This window comes from Pristiophorus japonicus, chromosome 2 (assembly GCF_044704955.1).
Source record: "Pristiophorus japonicus isolate sPriJap1 chromosome 2, sPriJap1.hap1, whole genome shotgun sequence".
Classification (NCBI taxonomy): Eukaryota; Metazoa; Chordata; class Chondrichthyes; family Pristiophoridae; genus Pristiophorus; species Pristiophorus japonicus.
The window spans coordinates 209,551,101-209,571,337 of record NC_091978.1 but is presented as its reverse complement, the minus strand read 5'-3'; the positions used below and the strand labels follow the sequence as shown (position 1 = coordinate 209,571,337).

At 46.6% G+C, this 20,237-nt stretch overlaps 1 protein-coding gene across 5 annotated transcripts in view; it reads left to right on the top strand.

The window, feature by feature from the left end:
- LOC139243544 (uncharacterized) overlaps positions 1-20,237 on the top strand; it is a 333,845-nt gene that overhangs the window by 97,867 nt on the left and 215,741 nt on the right. For all 5 annotated transcript variants that reach the window (XM_070870793.1, XM_070870792.1, XM_070870790.1 and 2 more), the window contains one exon: positions 15,718-15,863. In XM_070870793.1, the coding sequence (XP_070726894.1) occupies positions 15,718-15,863 (146 nt within the window). The remainder of the gene's footprint in view (positions 1-15,717; positions 15,864-20,237) is intronic.

Sequence of the window (20,237 nt, the reverse complement as noted above, 5' to 3'; positions counted from 1 at the left end):
CACCAATATGTAGATGACACACCCATTATGTTGAGAGATGGGGAGTCAGTGAGGAAAGCTATGGGAGTAGTGGAGGAGTATTGTAGAGCTTCAGGTGCCAGTGTGAATGGGCCCAAGTTTCGAGCCGTGCCTAGAACGGCGCAGTCCCGACCTGGACACCCGTTTTTCGCGCCACAAAGTGCACCTAAAAAAAACCTCCAGATTCTCCACCTCCCTGCAGGTCTTCTGGCCCTCGGCGCAGCGCAGCAGGAGCTGTAGGGGGCGGAGCCAGGTCCCTGCGCTGAAAACAGTGCCGGGACCTCTGCACATACGCGCTACAGTGGGGCCCGAAGCACGCAGCCCCTAGCCCTGGCCGAATGGCCTCACTGGGGCTGCGTGCATAAGGCTCCTCCCACGGCCAGCTCCTGCTTCCCGACCCGACTCAACTCGACTCCCGCCTCCAGACCGGACCCGACACTGACCCGACTCCGCCCCCCCTGCCCCGTCCGCCTCCGGACCCGACCCGACTCCCGCTTACCCTCCCCCTGCCTCCGGACACGACCCGACTCCCGCTTCTCCCCGACCCGACCCGACTCCCGCTTCCTCCCCGCCGCCCCCGGACCGGACCCGATCCGACTCCCGCTCCCCCGGACTGGATTTGACCTGACCTCCCTCCCCCCGACCTGACCTCCTACTCCCTCCCTCCACCCGACCCAAACCGAACCGACCTCCCTCCCACCACCCCCCCGACCCGACCCAACGCCACCTACCTGTAAATCTGGTGCTGGGGACGGGCCCTGCCCGAAGTCTCGGGCCCGGCCCGTTCAGCCTCCCTCCCCATTCTCCTTCCCCCGCCCCCCCATCTCCTCCTCCCCCCCACCATCTCCTCCCCCCCCCCATCTCCTTCCCCCCATCTCCTTCTCCCCCTCCATCTCCTTCTCCCCCCTCCATCTCCTTTCCCCCCTCCATCTCCTTTCCCCCCCCATCTCCTTTCCCCCCCATCTCCTTCCCCCCCATCTCCTTTCCCCCCCATCTCCTTCTCCCCCATCTCCTTCCCCCCCCATGTCCTTCCCCGCCCCCTTCTCCCCCCTCCCCCTTCTCCCCCATCCCTCCCTCTGCTCCCCCCTCTCTCCCTGTACCCCCCTCCTCCACCTCCCCTCGCTGTCAGAAACACAGACACTGACAGACAGAGAATGAGAGACACACACAGACAGACAGAGAGATAGAGACACTGACAGAGACACACTGAGGGGGGCATCCCAGCACACTGTTGGAGGGCTCCCGGTGCTGCAGTCGGTAAGTAGAAAATGTTTTATTTATTGATTTAAAAAAAATATATATTTCTTATTAATTTTTTTTGATTGATTTATTGGTTGATTTATTGATGTATTTATCATTTATTATTGATGATGGCTCTTTATTTGTAAAACTGAAGTGTTTAATGTTTGTAAACTTCCCTTTAAACACCCCCCCCCCCACCATTCCCTACGCCTGATTTGTAACCTACGCCTGATTTTCTAAAGTGTAGATAAGGTTTTTTCGAGCGTACAAAAATCTTCACTTACTCCATTCTAAGTTAGTATGGAGTACGTTTTCACTGACGAAACTTTGAAAACAGGCGTAAGTGGCCGGACACGCCCCCTTTTGAAAAAAAAATTCAGTTCCAAAGTGAAACTGTTCTAACTGACTAGAACTGGAGCAAACTAAATGACGAGAATTCCGATTTCTAAGATACTCCGTTCTACACCAGTTGCTCCTAAAAATCAGGAGCAAATCATGGCGAAACTTGGGGCCAATAATAGTAAGTCCCAATGCCTGGTTGTGGGAAGGAGTAGGGCGGAGTGGAGGAAAGCCCTTTTAAGATGGTGGAGGTTTTGCAAGTTCTGGGGGTGCATATGAGGTGCAAGAAGTCTAGGGATGAAGTGGATCGATTAAATTGGGAACCAAAGATTATGAAAATTAAAAAGATTTTGGGAAGATGGGAAAGAAGGTGGTTGAAAGTGCAAGGAAGAGCGACAGTGATTTCAACTATCCTGCTATCTAACCTATGGTACTTATTGATGGTGGAGGATATTCCTGAGTGGGCAGAAATTCCATCCGAGAGGTTTGTGTGAGGTTTTCATGCGAAGGGAAACCAGTCTTGGTTGCTTACAATACCATCATTGGACAGCAAAATCAGGGAGGACTCAATTTCCCAGATATTGATTTGAAGAAAAAAGTCTTTAGAATTAAATGGGCGACGAGATTTCTTCAGAACTCAAATACAAGTTTTTGGAAGAGTTGTTTCCAGCATTTTTTTAAATTAAGTGGGATGGGAGGACAGGGAATATTTTATTTGGAATACAACAATATGTTTTTGAAATTGATTAAATCTCTCCCTCGGTTTTATAAGGAGGTTGTAGAGACTGGCCCAATTTTTTAAAAGTGTGCAGTTTATGCCTGGAAGCGGTAGTGAGGGATATGGTTTGGGAGGAGGATCAGGAGGTAGAGGAAAAAGCAATTCTGATCATGTATGAGAAGATTGTGAGGGTAATGCCACAGGATTGGATGGAAGAAATAAGTACGCAAATCTCCAAAGGAGGTATAATGTGTCCCGCTTTTCCAAGCTTTCTGCTGGAGAAAGGAGAGGAGTTGGTCCAATTTGACAACTGTAATACTCGAGATTTCTAGGGGTATTTAGAGACTGGAGATTCAAGACACCTGCTGGTCAGGAGTTTTGGAAGAGTATAAACCCACAACTGGACTTCAACAGGATTTGGAAGGGAGTGTGGGCGAGTTTTAAATGTACAGAATGATTGAACTGGAATTCAATTTGGCTCATAACCAGATTTTTACCACGATAGTCATGTAATATTGGACGAGTAGAGGTGGCAACTTGCCCAGTGTGTGGGATGTAGGATGAGACTCTGTCCCATTTACTGGTGTTATGTCCGCAGTTAAGGATTTTAAGTGCTATGTTCGACAGTTGTGTGAGGTTTTCTTGCTGGGTGAGGACTGAAGAGCAAGAATGGGAATCCCGTGGCACTCAATTTTGAGATGGGGATTGTAGGAGAGTCTGTCGAGTCTAACAGAGCAGCAATTAATTTAATGTTCAGTTTGGCTAGATTTGTGATTGTGCAAAGAAGGAATGCTCTTTTTTCTAAGTGGAGGAGAATACACCTAAAAGAGTATTTTAAATATAAGTTAAAGATCATTATAAGGCTCTGTGAATGTTTTATTCAGAAAAGAATTTAAAGATAGTATTTTATGATCAATTTGTAAAGTACAATAAATTAATGTATGTTACAGGAGACAAATTAAACTTCAGGTTTTAATGTTAATATGTGTTGGAGGAATGGCTGTGCAGAGCGGGGGAATGGATTTGTATGATGCAATGAAATGATCATGATGTAAATGTTCTTAATGTTCAATAAATATTAATTTAAAAAAAGTGGGTATCACACTCGCCTCTGAGTCAGAAGGTTGTGGGTTCAAATCCCACACCAGGGACTTGAGCACATAAATCTAGGCTGACGAGGGATTGCTGCATTGTTGGAGGTACCGTCATTTGGATGAGACGTTAAACTGAGGCCCCGTCTGCTCTCTCAGGTGGATGTAAAAGATCCCATGGCACTATTTCAAAAAAGAGCAGGGGAGTTATCCCCGGTGTCCTGGCCAATATTTATCTCTCAATCACCATAACAAAAACAGATCATCTGGTCATTATCACATTGCTGTTTGTGAGAGTTTGCTGTGTGCGAGTTGACTGCCGCGCTTCCCACATTCCAAAAGTACTTCATTGGCTTTAAAGCGCTTTGAGATGTCCGGTAGTCGTGAAAGGTGCTATATAAATGCAAGTCTTTCTATCTTTATCCACTCTATCTAATTTTATACACCTCAATCAAGTCTCCCCTCAACCTCCTCTGTTCCAAAGATAACCCCAGCCTATCCAATCTTTCCACATAGCTAAAATTCTCCAGTTCTAGCAACATCCTTATAACTCTCCTCTGTACCTTCTCTAATGCAGTCACATCTTTCCTGTAATGTGGTGACTAGTACTGCACGCAGTACTCTAGCTGTGGCCTAACTAGTGTTTCATACAGTTCTAGCATAACCTCTCTGCTCTTATATTCTATGCCTCCGCTCATAAAGGAATGTATCCCATGTACCTTCTTAACCACCTTATCTACCTGTCTTGCTACCTTCAGGGCTCTGTGGACATGCACTCCAAGGTCCCTCTGTTCCTCTACACTTCTCAGTGTCCTACCATTTATTGTGAATTTGCATGCCTTGTTAGCCCTCCCCAAATGCATTATCTCACACTTCTTCGAATTGAATTCCATTTGCCACCGGTCTGCCCACCTGACCAGTCCGTTGATATCTTCCTGCAGTCTACAACTTTCTTCCTCACTATCAACCATGCAGCCAATTTTTGTATCATCTACAAACTTTATAATCATACCCCCAACATTGAAGTCTAAATCATTGATATATACCACAAAAAGCAAGGGCCCTAGAATTGAGCCCTGCGGATCCTCACTGGAAACAGCCTTCCAGTCACAAAAACACCTGTCTGCCACTGAGCCAATTTTGGATCCAACTTGCCACTTTCCCTTGGTTCCCATGGGCTTTTAAATTTCTGTAGAGCATCCACCATCAACATCCTGAGGGTCACAAATGACTCAAAGTTGGTCTGCACCAGCTATATCAATGCCACGGTTACAAGAGCAGGGCAGATACTGGGTAATGTCAGCCTTGGATCAGTGCTAGCACTTTCACATCTGAATCAGGAGGTTTTGGGTTCAGCCTCACTCCAGCAACTTAAACACATAATCTAGGCTGATATTTCGGTAGTAAGGTGCACTGTTAGAGATGGATGTAAAAGGTTTGAAGAGAAATAGGGGAGTTCTCCCGGTGTCCTGGCCAAAATTTGTCCCAACACCAAGATCATTAAAACAGGTTATCTTGTCATCAATCTCATTGCTGTCTGTGGGACCTTGCTGTGTGCAAATTGGCTGCTGAATTTCCCGACATCACAACAGTGACTGCACTTCAAAAAATACTTTATTGACTGTGAAAACATAGAAACATAGAAAATAGGTGCAGGAGTAGGCCATTCGGCCCTTCCAGCCTGCACCGCCATTCAATGAGTTCATGGCTGAACATTCAACTTCAGTACCCCATTCCTGCTTTCTCGCCATACCCCTTGATCCCCCTAGTAGTAAGGACCTCATCTAACTCCTTTTTGAATATATTTAGTGAATTGGCCTCAACAACTTTCTGTGGTAGAGAATTCCACAGGTTCACCACTCTCTGGGTGAAGAAGTTCCTCCGCATCTCGGTCCTAAATGGCTTACCACTTATCCTTAGACTGTGACCTCTGATTCTGGACTTCACCAACATTGGGAACATTCTTCCTGCATCTAACCTGTCTAACCCCGTCAGAATTTTAAATGTTTCTATGAGGTCCCCTCTCATTCTTCTGAACTCCAGTGAATACAAGCCCAGTTGATCCAGTCTTTCTTGATAGGTCAGTCCCGCCATCCCGGGAATCAGTCTGGTAAACCTTCGCTGCACTCCCTCAATAGCAAGAATGTCCTTCCTCAGGTTAGGAGACCAAAACTGTACACAATACTCCAGGTATGGCCTCACCAAGGCCCTGTACAACTGTAGCAACACCTCCCTGCCCCTGTACTCAAATCCCCTTGCTATGAAGGCCAACATGCCATTTGCTTTCTTAACCGCCTGCTGCACCTGCATGCCAACCTTCAATGACTGATGTACCATGACACCCAGGTCTCTTTGCACCTCCCCTTTTCCTAATCTGTCACCATTCAGATAATAGTCTATCTCTCTGTTTTTACCACCAAAGTGGATAACCTCACATTTATCCACATTATATTTCATCTGCCATGCATTTGCCCACTCACCGAACCTATCCAAGTCGCTCTGCAGCCTCACAGCATCCTCCTCGCAGCTCACAATGCCACCCAACTTAGTGTCATCCGCAAATTTGGAGATACTACATTTAATCCCCTCATCTAAATCATTAATGTACAGTGTAAACATCTGGGGCCCCAGCACAGAACCTTGCGGTACCCCACTAGTCACTGCCTGCCATTCTGAAAAGTACCCATTTACTCCTACTCTTTGCTTCCTGTCTGACAACCAGTTCTCAATCCATGTCAGTACACTACCCCCAATCCCATGTGCTCTAACTTTGCACATCAATCTCTTGTGTGGGACCTTGTCGAACGCCTTCTGAAAGTCCAAATATACCACATCAACTGGTTCTCCCTTATCCACTCTACTGGAAACATCCTCAAAAAATTCCAGAAGATTTGTCAAGCATGATTTCCCTTTCACAAATCCATGCTGACTTGGACCTATCATGTCACCTCTTTCCAAATGCACTGCTATGACATCCTTAATAATTGATTCCATCATTTTACCCACTACCGATGTCAGGCTGACCGGTCTATAATTCCCTGTTTTCTCTCTCCCTCCTTTTTTAAAAAGTGGGGTTACATTGGCTACCCTCCACTCCATAGGAACTGATCCAGAGTCAATGGAATGTTGGAAAATGACTGTCAACGCATCCACTATTTCCAAGGCCACCTCCTTAAGTACTCTGGGATGCAGTCCATCAGGCCCTGGGGATTTATCGGCCTTCAATCCCATCAATTTCCCCAACACAATTTCCCGGCTAATAAGGATTTCCCTCAGTTCCTCCTCCTTACTAGACCCCCCGACCCCTTTTATAACCGGAAGGTTGTTCGTGTCCTCCTTCGTGAATACCGAACCAAAGTACTTGTTCAATTGGTCCGCCATTTCTTTGTTCCCCGTTATGACTTCCCCTGATTCTGACTGCAGGGGACCTACGTTTGTCTTTACTAACCTTTTTCTCTTTACATATCTATAGAAACTTTTGCAATCCGTCTTAATGTTCCCTGCAAGCTTCTTCTCATTCTCCATTTTCCCTGCCCTAATCAAACCCTTTGTCCTCCTCTGCTGAGTTCTAAATTTCTCCCAGTCCCCAGGTTCGCTGCTATTTCTGGCCAATTTGTATGCCACTTCCTTGGCTTTAATACTATCCCTGATTTCCCTTGATAGCCACGGTTGAGCCACCTTCCCTTTTTTATTTTTATGCCAGACAGGAATGTACAATTGTTGTAGTTCATCGATGCGGTCTCTAAATGTCTGCCATTGCCCATCCACAGTCAACCCCTTAAGTATCATTCGCCAATCCATCCCAGCCAATTCACGCCTCATACCTTCAAAGTTAGCCTTCTTTAAGTTCTGGACCATGGTCTCTGAATTAACTGTTTCATTCTCCATCCCAATGCAGAATTCCACCATATTATGGTCACTCTTCCCCAAGGGGCCTCGCACAACGAGATTGCTAATTAATCCTCTCTCATTACATAACACCCAGTCTAAGATGGCCTCCCCCCTAGTTGGTTCCTCGACATATTGGTCTAAAAAACCATCCCTTATGCACTCCAGGAAATCCTCCTCCACCGTATTGCTTCCAGTTTGGTTGGCCCAATCTATGTGCATATTAAAGTCACCCATTATAACTGCTGCACCTTTATTGCACGCACCCCTAATTTCATGCTTGATGCCCTCCCCAACATCACTACTACTGTTTGGAGGTCTGTACACAACTCCCACTAATGTTTTTTGCCCTTTGGTGTTCTGCAGCTCTACCCATATAGATTCCACATCATCCAAGCTAATGTCCTTCCTAACTATTGCCTTAATCTCCTCCTTAACCAGCAATGCTACCCCACCTCCTTTTCCTTTTATTCTATCCTTCCTGAATGTTGAATACCCCTGGATGTTGAGTTCCCAGCCCTGATCATCCTGGAGCCACGTCTCCGTAATCCCAATCACATCATATTTGTTAACATCCTTCGATCATGAAATAAATCAAACTTTCTTTCTTCTTTACACTGTTATGAGTAGCTTATCTCCTGACCCCCCTCAGTCTCTCCATCATCTACAAGGCTCAAGTCAGGAATTTGATGGAATACTTACCTCTGCCTGGATAGGTGCAGCTCCAACAACACTCAAGAGGTTTCAGTTAATTTGATTCTTGCCCCTGCACTCGATTCAATATCCACCCTGTCCAGCACACTGGCTACAGATGTCCTGCAGCAACTCACCAAGGTTATTTCAATTGCATCCCTGCAACCTCTACCACCAAGAGCAGCAAAGTAGTGGGAACACCATGACCTCCAAGTTCCCCTTTAATTCACACACGAGCCTGACTTTGACATATATCACTGTTCTTTCTTTCATTGTTGCTGGGTTAATATTCTGGAATTCCCTCCCTAAACTATTGCAGGAGCACCATCATCACAAGAATTGCGATGGTTTGGAACATAGGAAAGGGATAGGCCATTTAGCTCCTCGAGCATGTTCTGCCATTCAATAAGATCACTGCTGATTTGTGACCGAACTCCATATGTCCACCTTTTCCCCCGTCCTTTAATATCCTTGGTTAACAAGAATCTATCTGTCATGTATTCAACCAGCATTGTAACCCATGTATAAACTGACCTAAGTTGTACACCGTGAGAACAATGACCACTAGGTGGGAGACACTCCTAACCTGGACCTTCAGGTATAAAAGGGGAAGCTCCACCCACCTTCATCACTTGAGTGCTAAGGAATAAAGGACAGGTCACAGACTGACCTTCTCTCAAGCATGGGCCTCGTGTGCATTTATACTGTATAGTAAGGACGTATCAATGGTGACAAGAAACTGGGATTTAAACCACGCGAGCATGGCCACTAGCAGAACAGACGAGAGGTACTGTGTTAAGGAATGGTTGGGACAGAGATTCAACATTGTTAAAGCAGCACACAGTTCTCCAGGCAGACAAGGGCAATCGGGCATGCCCCAACATGTAGTCGAACCCAGAGGGGGAGTTCGACAGAGACAATGGCAAGCTGAACAGTGATTCACGCCATTGCAAGGGACAATGCGGCCAGTAATGGGGCCATCAACACCTGTTAATGGTGCACTCAAGGACAATAACAGGGGCAGTCAGGGACGATCGACTGGCAAGGGACCTTTTGTTTCAAACCGCAACTCATGCTGGAGGCATGGAGGCATACACTCAGCCGGAGTTTGCAGAGATGAGCAAAATACCTGCAGAAATTGCAGAAATGGACACTGGGGGAAATCGCTGGAAGCTGAAGTTCAGCGAGTTCATGTGGAGCACGTATACAGTTCATACACCAGGACGCCACCGATAATGATGAAAGTGCTCCTCAATGGCATCCCAGTATCAATGGAGTTAGACACGGGTGCCAGCCAGTCCCTGATGGGTATCAAACAGTTCGAAAAGTTGTGGCATCCAAGGCACAGCTATGGACTTACACAAAGCAAATCATTCCGATGCTAGGCAGCACCACGGTAGTCGTGACCCACAAAGATTCGGAGAACAGGTTGCCACTCTGGATTGTCCCAGGGGACGGTCCCGCACTACTGGGGAGGAGTTGGCTTGCTGTCATGAATTGGAAATGGGGCGATGTCAATGCAATTTCCTCTGTGGAGCGAGTATCATGCTCACAGGTCCTGGACAAATTTGACTCATTATTTCAACACGGCATTGGCACTTTCATGGGGGCCATGGTAGTGATTCACATAAACCCGGACGCCAGGCCAGTACACCACAAGGCCAGAGCGGTGCCGTACGTGATGCGGGAAAAGATAGAAGGCGAATTGGACCGCCTGTTGAGGGAAGGCATCATCTCGCCAGTCTAATTCAGTGACTGGGCGAGCCCGATTGTGCCGGTGCTCAAGGCGGATAGGTCGGTCAGGATATGTGGCGATTACAAGGCCACCATCAATCAGGTGTCACTCCAAGACCAGTACCCGCTACCGAGAGCGGAGGACCTCTTTGCGACGCTATCCGGTGGCAAACTTTTTTCAAAATTGGACCTGACCTCAGCTTACATGACCCAGGAGCTGGCGAGTGAGTCGAAGAAGCTGACCACCATCACGACACACAAGGGGTTGTTTGAGTACAACAGATGTCCGTTCGGGATTCGCTCGGCCGCCGCGATCTTCCAACGAAATATGGAAAGCCTCCTCAAGTCGATTCCAGGGACGGTGGTTTTTCAGGACGACATCCTCATTACGGGTTACGATACTGAAGAACACCTCCACAACCTGGAGGAGGTGCTACGCAGACTGGACCGGGTAGGTCTGCGACTGAAAAAGGCGAAGTGCGTCTTCCTAGCTCCAGAAGTAGAATTCGTGGGGATGAGGGTAGCAGCAGACGGGATCAGCCTTACTGCGTCCAAGACGGAAGCGATTCAGAGAGCACCCAAACCCCGTAACACGACGGAGCTGCGTTCGTTCCTGGGGCTCCTGAAATATTTTGGTAACTTTCTTCCCAAATTGAGCACGCTGCTAGAGCCGCTACACGTGCTCCTATGAAAAGGTCGCGAATGGGTCTGGGGGGACAGCCAGGAAAGGGCTTTTAATAGAGCACGCAATTTGTTATGTTCCAACAATCTGTTAACGCTATATGACCCATGTAAGAAACTTGTATTAACGTGCGATGCGTCGTCCTATGGTGTCGGGTGTGTGTTGCAGCATGTCAATGCCAAGGGTCAGTTACAGCCGGTAGCTTATGCCTCCAGGAGTCTGTCCCAGGCAGAAAGGGGCTACGGGATGGTAGAAAAGGAGGCGCTCGCATGTGTATATGCGGTAAAGAAAATGCACCAGTACCTGTTTGGCAGGAAATTTGACCTGGACACAGATCACAAACCCCTAACGTCCCTTTTGGCCGACAACAAGGCCATAAATGCAAACACATCGGCCCGCATACAGAGCTGGGCACTCACATTAGCTGCCTATGACTACACAATTCGGCACGGACCGGGCACCGAAAACTGCGCCGATGCACTCAGCAGGCTCCCACTAGCCACCACTGAGGGGGCTACCGAGCATGCTGCTGAGATGGTCATGGCTGTTGAAGCTTTCGGAAGCGAAGGCTCACCCGTGACAGCCCGTCAGATTAAAGTCTGGACAAATAGAGACCCGCTATTGTCTCTAGTCAAGAAATGTGTCCTGAATGAGGACTGGGCAGCCTCGTACAGGGCATGCCCTGAGAAATTTAAACCATTTCACAGGCGCAAGGATGAACTCTCGATTCAGGCAGATTGCCTACTGTGGGGAAACCGTGTAGTCATGCCCCAGATGGGCAGAGAGGTGTTCATCAGAGAACTCCACAATGGGCACCCGGGCATTGTCACGATGAAGGCAATTGCCAGGTCACACGTTTGGTGGCCAGGGATAGACGCAGATCTGGAACTTTGTGTTTGCATGTGCAACACGTGTGCCCAGCTGGGCAATGCGCCCAGGGAAGCCCCCCTTAGCCCCTGGCCATGGCCCGCCAAGCCTTGGTCACGCATCCATGTGGACTACGCAGGTCCTTTCATGGGGAAAATGTTTTTGGTTGTAGTAGACGCCTACTCCAAATGGATTGAGTGTGACATTTTAAATTCAAGCACATCCTCTGCCACGGTAGAAAGTCTACGGGCAATGTTCGCCGCCCACGGTCTACCGGACATCTTGGTCAGCGACAATGGCCCGTGCTTCACAAACACTGAATTCCAGGACTTCATGGCAGGCAATGGAATTAACCATGTTAGAACGGCACCATTCAAGCCAGCCTCAAACGGCCAGGCAGAACGAACAGTGCAGATAATCAAACAGGGGATGCTCAGAATCCAAGGGAGTTCCCTACAAACCCGCTTATCACGCCTCCTGTTGGCCTATAGATCCCGACCACACTCGCTCACAGGGGTTCCACCTGCAGAGCTACTAATGAAAAAAACGCTCAAAACCCGGTTATCCCTTATACACCCCACCATGAAAGAAATTGTCGAGAGCAGGCGCCAGTCACAATATCACTACCATGACAGGAATGCGAGGGCGCGATGTGTTGATGTAAATGATCCTGTTTTTGTCCTCAACTACGCTGCAGGGCCCAAATGGCTCGTAGGCACTGTGGTTGCCAAAGAGGGAAATAGGATTCTTGTAGTTAAACTTACCAATGGACAAATCTGCCGCAAACGTGGGTCAAACAAAAAGGAGGTTCAGCAACCCCATAGAAGAAGCAGAGGAAGAACACGATATAGAGTTCACTCCACCACAGGTGACCGAACACCGGAACCAAAGGGAGGAGAGCCCAGTCACTGTGGGCAGTCCGGACAGGCCTGAGGCACCGCAAACAGCAGACACTCAGGCCAGCGCCCAACAACCGGAGCCCCAACTCAGGCGCTCTACAAGGGAGCGTAAACCACCAGAGAGACTCAACCTGTGATCCCAATAAGACTTTGGGGGGGGAGGTGATGTCATGTATTCAACCAGCATTGTAACCCATGTATAAACTGACCTAAGTTGTACGCCGTGAGAACAATGACCACTCGGTGGGAGACACTCCTAATCTGGACCTTCAGGTATAAAAGGGGAAGCTCCACCCACCTTCATCACTTGAGTGCTGAGGAATAAAGGACAGGTCACAGACTGACCTTCTCTCAAGCATGGGCCTCGTGTGCATTTATACTGTATAGTAAGGACGTATCACTATCGACCTCAGATTTATAATTAACAAAATTGCTGTTTGCGAAAGAGAGTTCCAAACTTCTACCACCCTTTGCGAGTAGCAGTGTTTCAGAACTTCAGTCCTGAAAGGCCTGGCTCTACCTTTTGGTCCTTCAATCCTAGACTCCCCAACAAGTGGAAATACTTTCTCTCTATTTACCCCATGAGTTCCTCTTAATATCTTGAAAACTGCGATAAAATCACCCCATAACCGGCTAAATTCCAGGGAATACAACATATGTTCAAAGAAAAGGCCCACCACCTCCTTCTTGCGACAATTAGGGTTGGGTAGTAGATGTGGGTGATACGGCCTTGCTAGTGTCTCCCACGTCCAAAGCCCAAAATTTGAAAAAAGGCCAACCCTCCAGAATTGCTTGAAAAAAATGTGAAGATATCCATAACCCTCATTTAAGGTGAGAGTCCACAGTTTGGTGGCACTACAGAAAAATTAGAATGATGTTGATTTTTGGAAGTTAATTTGAAGCTGAGTTGTAGGTTGTGTTGGAGCATGCTATTTATTGGGATGAATGGGGGGGCTTTGGGTATTGAATGAAGAGTGAATGGAAAAGTGATATAAAATTGACAACTTCCTCTTTCTTGTCTGGACTTGGGCTGTTGGATTTGGATGGAGTGTTGGGAAGGATGGTGATAAGGACATGCTGCAGTCTTTACCTTTTCTAGAAGATGCCCATCCATGCTCAAGCATATCTTTTCTGCAAAGCCAAGCAGAGAGGACACATTGGCCCTGAATTTGCAGTCGGAGGCGTACCTCCGGAGTACGCCTCTGATCTGCGAAAGCTCTACGAACTTACCTCCTGGCTCTAAAGCTCCAGAGAGTTTGGGTCCTAGATCTGCAGGCATAAGCCTGTGTAAAGGCCCACTGATTCCAGGAAAGTAGGCGGTTCGGGAGCGTCCCTGGGATCACATAAGAAATAGGAGCAGGAGTAGGCCATTTGGCCCCTCGAACCTACATTAAGATCATGGCTGATCTGATCAGGGACTCAACTCCACTTCCCTGCCCACTCCCCATAACCCTTTACTCCCTTATCATTCAAAAATCTGTCTATCTCCACCTTAAATATATTCAATAACCCAACATTCACAGCTCTCTGGGGCAGAGAATTCCATAGATTTACAACCCTCTGAGAGAAGAAATTTCTCCTCATCTCACTTTTAATGGACGGCCCCTTATTCTAAGACTATGTCCCCTAGTTTTAGTTTCCCCTATGAGTCGAAATATCCTCTCTGCATCCACCTTGTCGAGCCCCCTCATTATCTTATAAGTTTCAATAAGATCACCTCTCATTCTTCTGAACTCCAATGTGTATAGGCCCAACCTACTCAACCTATCTTCATATGTCAACCCCCTCATTTCTGGAATCAACCTAGTGAACCTTCTCTGAACAGCCTCCAATGCAAGTATATCCTTCCTTAAATACGGAAACCAAAACTGTCTGCAGTACTCCAGGTGTGGCCTCACCAATACCTTGTACAGTTGTAGCAGGACTTCTCTCCTTTTATACTCCATCCTCCTTGCAATAAAGGCCAACATTCCATTTGCCTTCCTGATTACTTGCTGTACCTGCATATACTAACTTTTTGTTTTTCATGCACAACGACCTCCAGGTCTCTCTGTACTGCAGCACTTTGCAATAGGCAGACATGGGCCTGGTCCTCCAATGAGAAAGGAGGATTCCATCGCAGTCATTTCCAAATGGAATCTCCTAATGATATGCAATGGAATCCCCAAATAACTAAACAATTTAGACAACTCTAATAAATATAAATGCTTAGATTTTCAAATATAATTAAAAGTTCCTTCATTACACCAAAGACAATAAAAATTAAAGTTTTTGAAAAATAATTTTAAACATTTTAATCTGGGCCAATATTTGCATGAACTAATTTTAAGTGTGTGTGCATGATTTTTTATTTTTAAATGTTTCATTTAAGATTTATAATAACCCTTACGCTGATGAAAGCAGGCCTTCTTACCAGCCATAAGAGTTTTGTGGGCAATTGCTGGGTAATAATTGGACAAATAGCCGGGCTCTGCGCCAGCGAAAATGATTTCTTAGTCAATTTGGATGATCTGTCAAGGCCGCAAATTCCAGATTGTCGCCCATGCACAGTGCAGGCGAAAAATTGGAACTTGCGGGGCAAATCTTCTGGCCCATTGTATACATCTCAGACAGCTCCAATTACCCAAGCAGGAAAGCAAGGAATGCCTCCCGAACCTCATCCATTATTACTATACAGCTCAGTTCTCAGCATCAGTTGTCTAGAATATGAGCTGCTCTCAAAATGTTTGACTAAGTTTGGAGACAGTTGTTCCTTCATTAAGCTCCTTGTACACCTTCCCCTACACACCAGACTAAGAACTAGACTAATTGGTGGCTAAATATATTCAATTGTATTGCTAATGCTGACAGGAGAGAGATAGAGAGAGAGAGAGCGAGAGAGAGGCCTACCTGTCACTGAAGATATGTCACAGGACTTGAGCCCTTGTCCCACTTTGGCACAACTGCGACATCTCAGAAATGCTGGTTGTAGGAGCATTCAAAACCTGCAATCAAAAGACCACGATAGAGTTGGGTAAGTCGCTCAATATGGTAGCAGCTAGTTGACAAATTTCATAGCCAATTGGAAGCCACAGATTCATGACCAGCCTCATTACTGTGTTGATGCATGATTGGCCTTCTGGTGGGCAAGGATCTTCTGCAGCAGCAAGATAATGTATACGCCAACTGTGACATAGCACATTACCCTACCCTCCCTCCCCATCCGTGCCACCCCCCCCCCCCATATAAGCATCTGTGGTACATCATTAGTTGGAATGGGTCTTGCACAGGCTATATTTGGAGTTGGAAAGCCACCATAGCATCTGGGCCCTCTTCCCGCGCACTCACTCTGCCCAAACCAATCATTTTACTCATTTCCCAGAGCAAATATTGTTCATTCCTTAACAGATTTAATTGCACTAAAATGTTGATTAAACTTGATTTATGAATAATTAGTAACTTAACATACTGTACTTTTAATTAATGTGCTTATGGTAAAGTTAAATTTGACATGTTTTGCATTAAACTTCGCCAGTTTATGATTTTCTGATGACAAATATTTTCCAGGAAGAACATTTTAAATTCTAACTCAACAACCACAAAGTGCAACACTTATTTGAAATATGGTCCAGTTTATCAGATGAAAATAAAATATTTCAGCACTGAGGACCTTCAATCAATTCTTTATGAGCTGGTGACCATGATAAAAGAAGGTATCCATTTTATTATTCATGGCTCATTGTGACACATCTGCATACATAAACTGCTGACAAGCTTTTTAAATCACTTGAGGTGATCTTTGGTATGACTTCATATTTAAAATCAGTTAAAATATTCCTTTATCTTTAGAAATGTAGATAAATGTATTTCTAATCAATACATTTGTTGAAACATCTGTTTTTTTTTCTCTTTCCTCTTCTCTGATTTTGAACTTTTCTCTCAAACTGTCGTATTTTCTGTATGCACCTTGGTCTTTCACACTCATCCATTCTCTTGCTAACGTTGGCCCAGATTTTCCATGCGTACACTGCTGTAAGTGCCTTGCAAATTCTTTTACCAGCCTAAGGGTTTAAATAAATATTAAAATTAAATTTAAAAATATCATTTTAACATTCAAAAACCTGTAAAGTAAGTTTAGGCTATTTTTGGCTCCTTGGAAAATGTTTACATTTATTTTTGAATACATTAATTTTTTGATTTAAATGTTAAATTGTATTTTAATTAATTTTAAAATATGTAATGATTCTTTTTATTTCAGTGTTGTGCAAGTGTGTTTTTTGAGTGATCCCTATTAAGCTTACGGGGACTCGGTACATAAATGGAATCGCCGTAAGCATGATGGGAATCCGCTTTCTGATTGGTTGGGTCGGCCCACTTGATCCCAGGGGTGCTTGCGAACTGCATGCGCCCCCGGGATACATGGGCCTTTACGCATGCAATCGCGTAGAGGCACAGGAGTGCAAATCTCCGTGGATCCAGGATTGTCAGGTAGGTTCGTAGTTTTATTGTGGTTTGGAGGCATTCAACCGTGGGAAGCCTCTGACCGCAAATTTCGGCCCATATTTTCTCCTCAATCCCTTCCTCATTATCCTCTCATCTATCTGTTTTGTATTCTCTCTACTTCCCTGTCTACCCTTTCTATCATATCTGTACCCCTCTTCACTATCTCTGATATGTGTCAACCTTGCCTCAGTGATAGCATTTGCCTCTTAAATCAGAAGGTTATGGGTTCAAGTCCCAATCCAGAGACTTGAGCACATAATTTAGGTTGACACTTCGGTACTGAAGGCATATTGCACTGTCGGAGGCACAGTGTTTTGGATATTAAACAGCTCAAATCGACACAATGGCCCTGAAATTCCGATGTTCCCGGGCCTGTACTAAGCTTGTACGGACCCGGGAAGGCATCGGAAAAGCCGGTTTTCGGCGCGCAATGCGCATGCACTGAAAACCAGCTTTTCTGATCTGTCAGGTTTCTAGCTTGACAGATCATCCGCAGATCGGGAGCGAGGACACTTGTAAGTGCAAATTTCCGATATTTACGCACACAATTGTCCTCAAAAATCATGCGCCTGAAAAAGCAGGCGCATAGCCTACTTTTACAAGGCAATTGTTTTAAAAAATATATAAAAATAAAGTTATGAAAACATATTTTATAATTTAAAAACCCTCCCCACAACGGTAAGTTTATTTTAGAAAACTTTTTAAAAAATCGGGAAAATATATATTTTTTTAAAGACATTAATAACTTTAATTTAAATGAATGTAGTGTATATTTTCTATTTTTTTATTAGCATTTTTGGGTGTTTGCGGCTGTGTTTTGGGTGTATGGGGCTGTTTCTCAATCAGGTGTAATAAGAGTTTAGAACCTTACGGAACTCCTATTACTATGATACTTTACCTGATTGGCTGCCAGAGCTATGTGACTCCAGCTCCAGGCCTGTGCACGTCCCGCTCTGCACGCACTGCGAATCGCAGTCAGGAGAGCCCTCAGCATCGGAAAGTCGAACGTGGGCAGCAGCTTAAGGTAGGTGCGTATTTTTTCTCTAAAATGCCCGCGGAATGGACAAAACGGAATTTCAGGGCCAATATAAAACCATGTTCTTTCTTTTTCTTTCTTTATCTCTACTCTGTTTCTTTTCAACCTATTTTCTTCCTATATTCCTTTCTTGATACCTTTTCTTCCTCTGTATTTTCTCTCCAGCATGCTCTTCTTTTTTTATGATAAATCCTTTTCTCTGCTTCGTATTTCTCTACTTTTTTTCCCCTTTTCTCTTATATTACACACCCTTTCACACTTTATCTACTGTCTAAACATTTAGGGGCGAAGTTGGGCTCCTGTGCGCCTGCTGTTAGCGCCTTTGAGAGGCGCAAACATGACGCAAATGGGTTTTCGCCTGGGCGTGGCGAGTAAAGCGTGCCCCCCACCCGCAAAATTGGATGGGGATTTTGCGGAGGCGCTAACAGGTAGCGCCACACTCCTGCCGTTAGTGCCCTGCTTGGCTGCACCCGGCAATGAAGCCGTAATTGTCGTGTGCAGCACACCGTTACCACCCTGGAAGAGGAATTCGGCCGCGCCCCCTCACTTACCGCCTGGCACTGACAACAATAGCTTCAGCTGTCGAGTTGCAGTTGGGAGTTGGCTGAAGGAGGGCTATTTAAAGACATCATCTTTAGAAACAATTTTTGTTGGCCATTACTCCTTGCAGCTTGCTGACACATAGGCAGAGTGGCTGTTAGACAGATTTGAGTGATTTTCAATTCAAAGACTGTTCTGCCTCTTAACCATTCCTTTGTTTCATTGAGGGCAGATTTGAAATGACAAGATTTATATCACTTTATGGGGGCTGTGTTAGCACTCGAGTTCCTGCTTCGACCTCACAGTTGGAGGCTACTTAGTTGGAGACAAAGACAGGGAGAAAGACAGCAAATTGTGGCCAAAGGCTGAAGGTCCAACAGGGCTGGCAATAGGAGACCTTACCCTCTCAGGGTGTTCCAGCAGTAGTTTTCCTACATCAATTTCACTGAGGAACAGTGTGTTCAAAGGCTGCGTTTGAGCAAGGGCGCGGTCACAGAGCTCTGCCTTCTGCTGCAACCAGACCTTGAGCCTCGAGGATGGCTCTCTCAGGGGCAGTCAAGGTCACCATTGCGCTCAATTTCTATGCCAATGGATCCTTTCAGGGTGCAACAGGAGACATCTCCAACATCTCCCAGTTTACCGTGCATTGCTCCAACTGCAAGGTCACAGATGCTCTGTACAGAAGGAGAAGGGACTACATTTCCTTCCCCATGACCAGAGAGAAGCAGCACGAGCGTGCATGTGGTTTCGTCAGGATAGCGGGTTTTCCCATGGTGCAGGGCGCCATTGACTGCACCCACATCGCTTTGCAGGCACCGCATAACAATCTTGAGGCATTCCGTTACCGCAGAGGCTACCACTCACTGAATGTGCAGTTGGTGTGCGACCACACACGCCGAATCCTCACTGCCAATGCCCACTATCCTGGCAGCTGCCACGAGCATTCATCCGCTGATGAATTGGTTCCGCTGCCTTGACCACTCAGGAGGAGCCCTCCAGAACTCGCCTGAGCGGATATCCCTATTCGAAGTTGTCTGCTGGATGTTGCACAACCTGGCCATCATGAGGGCACAGCCATTGCCACCAGGGATAGCCGCACCACCTCAAGAGGGGTAGGAGGAGGGGGAGGGGGAGGAGGAGGAGGAGGACAAGGAGGAGAGAATGAGGAGGAGCAGGAGCAGCAACACCAGCGACGGAGGAGGCAGCCACTCAATCGCGATTCTGCAAGGGCGGTCCGCGACCCGTCTCATCAGAGTTCAGTTCCAGTGAATTCCATCCGCTTCCCGGTTCCTCTGGATTTCCCCATCACCACATCAATTTATCCTTCCATACCAAAGCCACAAAACTGAAATGAGAAACAACAGAAAAGATGAAACATTCCAATAAAAATTTATGTAATAACAATTACCTGTATCAATGTATTTCAGAATCACCCGTCTGCATTTCATTATATCCCCTCTTTGCTTTAACTATTTCCAGTGCTCGTCCTCAGTGTGTCCCCTGTGGCTGCAGCAAGGCTTGTGGAAGGCTGCTGTGTGTCAGGGCCAGAGACTACAGATGGCCTTGCAGGACGGCCTCGACCAGCTCTGGGCCTGGAAGAGCCGGCAGTAGGCTGCACCACCTCAGGCTGAGCGTCGGCAGTCTGGCTGGCTGGCTGACGGGCAGCGACAAGTGCAATGGCGGAATGGCAGTTGTGGGCCCAGGAATGCTGTCATCGTGAGAGAGGACAGCAGGTTCCTGCTCCACTGACCCAGTGACACTCACCCAGGGCAGCACCTCAGCATCCCCAGCAATCTGCTGCAGCACAGATTGGTAGGATGCTGTGACGCCATGAGATCCCCGGTGAGCTGTGGTGGACCCAGCGGCACTGGCAGCAGTCAGAGCTCGCGTGGCATCCAGCTGAGACGGCATGAGAACAGTCTGAGACTCAATGCCAGCAGTCACTGACTGCATCACAGCTCTAAGATGTTGCGTTGCTTCTGCCTGTGGTGCAATGGAAGCTGCCACA